Source organism: Halyomorpha halys, unplaced genomic scaffold (assembly GCF_000696795.3).
Source record: "Halyomorpha halys isolate HHAL.00 unplaced genomic scaffold, Hhal_1.1 Scaffold940.1, whole genome shotgun sequence".
NCBI classification, from domain to species: Eukaryota; Metazoa; Arthropoda; class Insecta; order Hemiptera; family Pentatomidae; genus Halyomorpha; species Halyomorpha halys.
The window spans coordinates 191,610-199,537 of record NW_027114279.1 but is presented as its reverse complement, the minus strand read 5'-3'; the positions used below and the strand labels follow the sequence as shown (position 1 = coordinate 199,537).

At 28.8% G+C, this 7,928-nt stretch overlaps 2 protein-coding genes and 1 long non-coding RNA gene across 3 annotated transcripts in view; 1 reads left to right on the top strand and 2 right to left on the bottom strand.

The window, feature by feature from the left end:
* LOC112210019 (glycosyltransferase 25 family member) overlaps positions 1 to 2,998 on the bottom strand; it is a 389,701-nt gene extending 386,703 nt beyond the window's left edge. The window contains exon 1 of the mRNA XM_067051487.1: positions 2,784 to 2,998. Within this exon, the coding sequence (XP_066907588.1) occupies positions 2,784 to 2,998 (215 nt within the window). The remainder of the gene's footprint in view (positions 1 to 2,783) is intronic.
* A 50-nt stretch (positions 2,999 to 3,048) lies between these two features.
* LOC136796781 (uncharacterized) overlaps positions 3,049 to 7,928 on the top strand; it is a 30,903-nt gene continuing 26,023 nt past the window's right edge. The window contains exon 1 of the long non-coding RNA XR_010844532.1: positions 3,049 to 3,128. This is a non-coding gene — a long non-coding RNA (uncharacterized lncRNA). The remainder of the gene's footprint in view (positions 3,129 to 7,928) is intronic.
* The window catches only part of LOC106687280 (uncharacterized), an 18,929-nt gene continuing 16,432 nt past the window's right edge, over positions 5,432 to 7,928 (bottom strand). The window contains exon 8 of the mRNA XM_014431060.2: positions 5,432 to 6,074. Within this exon, the coding sequence (XP_014286546.1) occupies positions 5,933 to 6,074 (142 nt within the window). The 3' untranslated portion in view covers positions 5,432 to 5,932. The remainder of the gene's footprint in view (positions 6,075 to 7,928) is intronic.

Here is a 7,928-nt window from a genome sequence, read left to right as displayed (position 1 = left end):
TTGGGATGTCAGCTGTATAAACCGTATAAAGAATGGGACCTAAGATACTTGAGGAACACCGGCGGACTGTGTAGCATTATAGATATAGGTAAGGAATAGAATGACTTTACGAGGGAGCTGTTTCAGAATGTGTGCTGTGATAAGATCGTGACCAGGAGCTTTTTTAGAAGGTAATTGGTAGATGATGTTCATTATTTCTGAGGGATGAATCACTTTTTAAAACCTTAAAATAGATTACAATGAAATTAAGAATTTATTAAAATTGGGAAATGGTAGTAGAAAGTTATAGCTGTTAAACATATAAATAGTGAATTAAATATGTATGAATTAATTAATGTATTTCTTGATGTAAAATTAACTAAGGTAAGTTGAGACAAGTGTGTTTCTGGAACTAGAGCAAACCAGATATTTTAAAAATAGTTATTATTGTCATAATGTGCTGGATTTTGGCAAAAAATTAGTAAGGCCCTTTTCCTTAATGATGCACCATTACTAAAGTTTTTCTTATAAGTTCTTTGAAATCAGTCTTTGTACATGTTGAACATTATTTGCTCTCCTAATTTTAATAATATGTAGGATTGGTTGTTATTAAAGTAATTGAGCATAATTCATCAACGTTGGAGCTTTTTCAATTTTTGTTAACTTTAAGTTGATGACATATAGAGATAATTTATGAATTAAGAATTGATTATAAATCATTAAGGTCTAAGCTAAGGACTACACTTTTCATCTTGAAGTAAAAGCAGATATGAACAAAGGAGTAAGCATGAATTATATGCCACCTTTTTATATATTCCTAATGTAATGTTATTCTAAATGTATAGACGTACAGTTTGTTTAAAATAATAGAATATAAAATTTTCTTTTGTTTTTTAAAGCTCTTGATGAAATATTTCAGTTTTATTATAATTCATCTGCATATTTTATCCTCCTTTTACTCCCTTCACGTTTTAGAAACCAATAAATAACTAAATGAAATATTTACCAATCTAAGATATTATTGGAATTATAAAAATTAGAGAGAACAGGTTTCATGTTTTTGGCTAAACAACCCTTCAATACTAAGACAATAAAAATTAAAATCATTATTCTCTTACGCCATTTCTTCATGGTAAGTGCGTACTAACACCTACATTGAGACTTTCTTATTCTTTTAATTATAAAATGAACCAATTAATTATTTTCAAGGTGTTTCTGTACAGAATAATATTCTTCCATATTTAATTACAAATTTTCAATTCTCGATTTTCAAAATTAAATTATCAAAAGCCTACCAAAGTCAACCTATTGAAATTTTTGCTCACCCAACTAACTTATCTTAACTAAAAAAAAAAAATATATATTTAGAATATTAGTAGAATACCAGAATATCTAACAGTAAGAAACTAAGTGAAAACATTATTTTGTATAATTTTCATAATTTAAAGGAAAAAGTTATTACCCTTCTATAGGGCACTTGTAGAAATGGAAAAATGCAACCTGAGAGACAGGGTTTTTCTGTGGATGAAACTGAAATTTATGCCTACATAGGATTTGGATATATGAAATCCAAACATGTGGCATATATGATGAATGTTTCGATTTGGTCTATGTAATAAATTACTTATGTTAAACACTTTAACCCTTAAAGTGGGGCCAAATGTAAAATTACACAAATGAAACAGCAGTAATAATTTTAAAAATTGACTAAATGTGTGTTAATAATTCATTTATATTTTAGTTGATACTAATGTCTGATTTACTTATGTCCTTTAAACTAATATGCCTCGTTGAAATAAAAATGAAAATAACCAATTTAATTTCACTTAAACAAGATAACATAACCAAAATTAGTCAAGCCAACCAAATCATTGAGAAAATATAAACCTGCATTTCAGGGATGTCTAGTTATTTTTCTAGTAAGTCTGCTAAATACACAGTAAATGTTTGATTCAACAAATCATTGATCATTTATAATTTTTAAAAGAAGTAATATAAAGCATGAACCAAACTTATAGACACAAAATGAAGAGTGGAAAAAAAAATACTGTTGCTATATTTGATGATTCTTCTTATATATTTTTTTAAAAGTAAAAATATACCTTCATGATCTAAGGATCCTTTCTTTAAGAATAGGAGATATGTATGATAAATAAAATATTCAATAATACAAAAATTCTTAAACAAGTAAATGATTCGAATACTAAGACAAAGAATTGCCCCAAAATGAAAGAAAAAAAAATGGGCTCCTATAGAAACTTCACAGGAAGTCCAATAAATAATTATTTAAAATAAGGTAGAAATCCATACCGTTGGTATATTTTAAAATATAATACATTTTATAGTTACTATTATCAATAATTAACTTTAAAAAGTTTGTATAAATTAATGGTTCAGTATAACATTATTTAGTAGTAAAACGAAATATTATTTTCTGTATCAATTAAGCATTTGTGATTAGTTCTACAGAAACTGGAGCGAACTTATTAATCATATAAATTTCATCTGCCAGATTTTCTTATCCCTCACTAAAATATTTATATTTCTAAAATCCAACTACAATTTTTAGTCAATCAATTAAAAGAAAACTAATAAACTTAAAGATGTAATCTTGCCGCTCTTTTCAAAAGGAGTTAAGGTGTTGTAAACATTAGAAGGTTACTTCGGAACTGATTGTTGATAGTACCTGTACTAATTGAATGAAACTTTGACTTATTTCACGTAATGTTTAGGACACTCGTATGATTAATATAGGAATTATAACCCATACATAAAAGTAATCATTATTTTACGTTTATACTCACAATAATGCTATTCTATCCTTTGGATAGTCTAACCTTTCGAGGTAAGTTAAAAAATACGGTAAAGTGTGCTCCTTATTTCGTACCAGAATCGAAATTAACACAGTATTAAATTTGAAGGGCATTTGCAAATCAGTCTCGATAGTTTCATTAGTGAAAACATTGATTGGATTAAATAATATTAAAATGAACGTAACTACACTTCTTACGACCGCCATTATAATCGTTACACTTAAACTGTAGCCTACCCTTATCTTTGTTGTGACTGGAATGATTCGCCGGGTCAGTTTATTTTAATCCAGTTACATTTGGATTTTGTTTTATATAAACAAAAACACTCTTTAAATGGTATTTATTGAGATACAATAGCTGTTAAGAGATAAGAACTTTTATATGTAATTAAAGCAATCGTCTTCCTGGTTAAAGAAAAATTTCAATTTAATTTTTCTTTAAAAATTCTCATATTATTTGCCTTAATTATTTTTATTTTAAATACTCATTTAGACTCTATTTTTTCTAGAACTTTAGCTCTAATGTAATTGTTTATTGATTAAAATTATGCTATTCATTCAGATCCTGTATCACTGCTTTGCTTTAATTCTGGAATTGTTTTGAATTGGATTTATTTCAAAGATAGTAGACTGGTGTTATTTTCTCTATTGCCATACACATTTTTCCGAAGCTTATAGGGATGTCACAAAGAAACACTAGTCTACAGAATAGCCTTGTAGACTATGTCTAATACAAAATAAAACAAAATTGTTTGCTTTCATAAGATGTGTCTCTATTAAGCAAAGCAACCATAAGTTTTGTAGAGTGTTATCGCTAGGCTAATTGTTTAAATAGAGCATAGTTTTATAACTATAAAGTTTACAGATTCTCCTGTCACAAATATCTGATGAAAATGTTAACTCTTTTTGTTTAATAGTAGTTACAACTTAGTTTGAATTATTTTTAATCATTGAAATACTTCCTTAACTTAGTTGTCTGAAAATTATTTTGAATTTATAAATTGAATATCTCTCGTTTTTTAATATTTTTGGTTTTATAAAACTATTAATTTTCATTTTATTATTTCCAATAATCACTTGTCTCATTGTCCGTTAATTATGTTGGTTGGTAGAGCTAAGATGTGGCATCTTCATATAAGTTGTTTTACAATGATGGAAGTGAAGTGGAGTATTAATTACATTCTGTATACCTTTTACTTGGACCTTATGGACTGCTTCTGTAAGACATCAGTTATGAATTTTATAAAGCAATACAATCATAGTCAGGTTTTGATTACTGTATTTTTAACAGTCCCCAATGCTTCAATTTCTTGTATGTGTTTTTTGTCCTTCCTCTTCTAATTTTTTGTTCTGGAATGTAATCATGGCTATCTAGATCTATTCTATAAGTCATTACAATCCTGTGTTCAGAGGAATAAATAGTTTTTAAATAGGTGGACCTAATTAGTCTGTGTTAAACAGGAAAGGCTGTAATTTGCTAATTTTAGATACCACATTCGAAATGGAAACCTCTGGGTCTTTGTGTTTGCTATTATAAATCTTTTTGATCTTACGCGTAATCTAAATTGAGTAGCTTATATAAACATTTTGAAATTTATATCATTCATAAAAAGAAATAGAAGATTATCAATTTGGCATTGCAGTTGTAGTTTTATTACCATTTTCATTGATGGCATGAATGCAAATCCAGTAACAATGAATGTTATTTTTTACAAGGTTTGTAATTTTATTTTGCACTACAGCAAATGTATCTCGATTTAATTTGTTTAGCATAATAAATGGCTTCAGATAAGTAATTTGTTTTAAAGCCAAGTAAACATGATGTGTTATACTGGTTATCCCTTAAAGTATGTTGAGCAATAGATATTTCACATATTTACTGACATAATGTCTGCTAGTTGAGCTTGTATTTATACCAAGATAAGTGAGGTATGTGCCTACATAAGGTTTGACTGTCATAAAACGGGCGGGCATATGTATAGTATAGTTTTAATGTTCCTAAAACAATCTATATGAATACATGCACCCTGGAATTTTATAAGTCAAACTTTTTGTTGTAACATACTGATTGTTCTTTAGTCAGAAAATAAAAATGTTGGAATCACTAAATTTGTTAGTTAATGTAAGCATAAATGATAAGTCTGTGAAGTTGGTTATTACAAACTTATACTTAGTGTTAATAAATGGAATATGGTCCGGGTTTATACCTAGTGTTATTTTTTTAAAATGATGTGTGGAGAGAGGTCTTTACAGTTGATTTAAGATGAAAATAAAAAAAGAGTATTTCCTTTGTTTTTTGTTTGGCATTTGTGATTAATTGAATCTGCACTATGTAATAACCTTGTAGTTACATTATTATAAACATATTTTCCATCTAATCAGGAAATACAAATTATAAGGTTTTTATCTTTTTTTTTGTATCTTATAATTTTTTAAAATTTTATTATTAGTTTTACCTCTTTAGTTGACATTATAGTTTTTTCATGATCCCCTGCAGTTTAATAATATACTTATCAAATATTCAAAATATAATTTTTAGTGGAATTCCTAATGCACTCGCCTTTTGCCCAGTATTTAACATAATCTAGGCATTTTCTACTAGGTTGCTATTAATTTTAGGTTTAGATCATAAAAACTAGATTCTGTAAAACAACTTTATTTCATAATGTCTTGAAATAGATGGTTTTCTTTTTGTAATTTTTCTCCCAATAACATTCTTGATAGGGAGAGTAAATGCTCCAACACTTTGTTTCCCTTCTTTAGAGGGTAAGGAATAATTTGTTTTTAATGTTTGGAGGCTATGAATTTTAATAATTCAATTCATGGTCTTAATTAAAGACACCTTTTAACAAATTCAAACATTCTTATATCAAGTTTGATGTAAATTACTTTAATAGAAATAATATTTGATCAATCCTTGTTCGACTTCAGCTTCAGATCCTTCCATCTTGGTCATTAAATAAAGCAAGCATATGCATTACACTCCTTGACAATGCCATTACATTTAATATTATTGAGATTTTTACTAATTCCTCCCAAAATTTATACTCTAGTGCCTGCAAATGCTCTGTGATGCCAAAAACTTTTCCTCCATCTCCATCGTGTATACATTTTTCTATTCTTTTTTTGGTTATTGCCTTCTTAGTCAGGCCAATAGCAAGGTTTGGTAAATGAGTCTGGTCCGAACATGGATACAATTGAAGAGTAAGTAGCTGCTATTCCTCCAACTATGCCAATCAGAATGAGTAGCCATAAGTATAGCATGATAGGAATTGTAACAGTCCTAAAATGATAAAGGTATTTTAATCAGAAATATTTGTAAGACATAAATACATTTTAAACAATTAACACAAAAGTTGAATTTCCTCAAATTATTTTTTTGAAAAATTTTGTAATTAACAAATCTTGACTAACTAACACAATTTTTATAATGAAATTTATAGCAGGCTCATTATAGTAAAAATTGTGTCATTTACTACAAATCATTTCCTGATTTATGTGAATCACATGTTAATGTTGGTTTTTAGTCTACTTTTTTATTAGTAACTACCATTTTAAATTGAGGAAAATTAAAATATTGAAAAACATTTCATAGGTTCTTGTAGGTTCAAAAATGAAAATGAATTTACAAAATAATTGATAACCATCAGCCATTCAATTAGGAGAAGCTCAGTTTTTCTTTTGTTTTTTTTTCTTTAGGAAAACTTCCTTTGCTCCTGGTTAATTATTGGTATTTTAATCCCTACTTATGGGGTCAATCAGTTTTTCAAATTGTCCCTTTTTCAATGTCTACAACCTTCGTTATACCTAAATATTTTTTAAATCATCATGTCAGTTAAAATTAGTGAGTAGTAATAGGGCAGAAATATTTTGGAGGGAATATAGGAGAGGTATAATAATCATTTGAAAAATTGGTTTTGAGATCTCCCTGATTGAGTCTCTTAAAAATTCCATTTACTCCTAATTTCAAGTACTTTTCATTTTCTCGTAATCCTTGCTGAGCTTCAGACAGGTGTTCCAATCCTGTGCCATGCAATCCTCCCATCTGAGTTTTGGCCTGGCTCTATCTCTTGCTAAGTTTAGGTTTCCTTCTAGGATTTGTCTTATGGTATCATCTGGGCAACAGTCCAGCCTACCAAAGACGTCCAATCTTTATAAGCTTGATGGTGTTATCTTTCCCAAATAGCTAGCATTTCCAAATTGTTCTGTCTTCTGCAGTGATCACCAACTTGGATCAGAAATTATTTTTCGAAGGATCTTTCTCTGAAAGATGAGGATTTGATTCTCCTTAGACCCTGTTGTAGTCCACATCTCTGAAGGACCCATGGATCAATGTAGAGTTCTTATGGCTGTAATGAGATGTTTCCAGAGCACAAAATAGCTTCTGTTACCATTAACGATTCTTTATTTATCTCAAAGGAAATGTTATATTTTCTGAGCAAGTAATAGTACCTTGATATGTAAATTGGCCTGGATTTGTATTTTCTCCTACAAGTATGCATGTATTTTGTTTTTCTTTCATCAGTAGTTAAAACCACCTCTTGGTCAGCTCGCAAAAATTTTTATTATTCGTGTGTGCCAGTAACTGCACTGGTTTGGATGCCAGAATCTCTAACTTTATTAAAGGCTAATTGAAATAGCAGGCAAACCATTGTGTCTCTTTACCTAAGGCCTTCGTTAGAGAAGAACTTAATTGACTCTGATCTATCTTAATTTTGATGGAACATTTGACATCCAGCGTAATAATCTTTGATAGGATACCATTAAGGCTATATAGCTTGGACCATTATGTGCTTTTCATCTTAGACAGACTTAAAAATCTATGAACACATGATATGCCGGCTTCTATATTCATATGCCTTATCCTAAAGTGTCCTTAGGCTGAATATTAGGTCAGTTGTTGATTTTTCTTTCTGGACAACTATATATATAACAATTATATTTAAAGTTTTGCAGTTAAAATATAGCAACTGATTTTCTCTCCAGCATAAAGTTGGGATTTTCAATGGTAAAAAAGAACTATCAACCCAGAGTTTTATCATGGTTAAATATATATCTACATATATTCTTTTTCCAAAGTATTCTATGCTAAGATGTATATCTTATGTATGTGATTACGTATGTGTATACAAACACA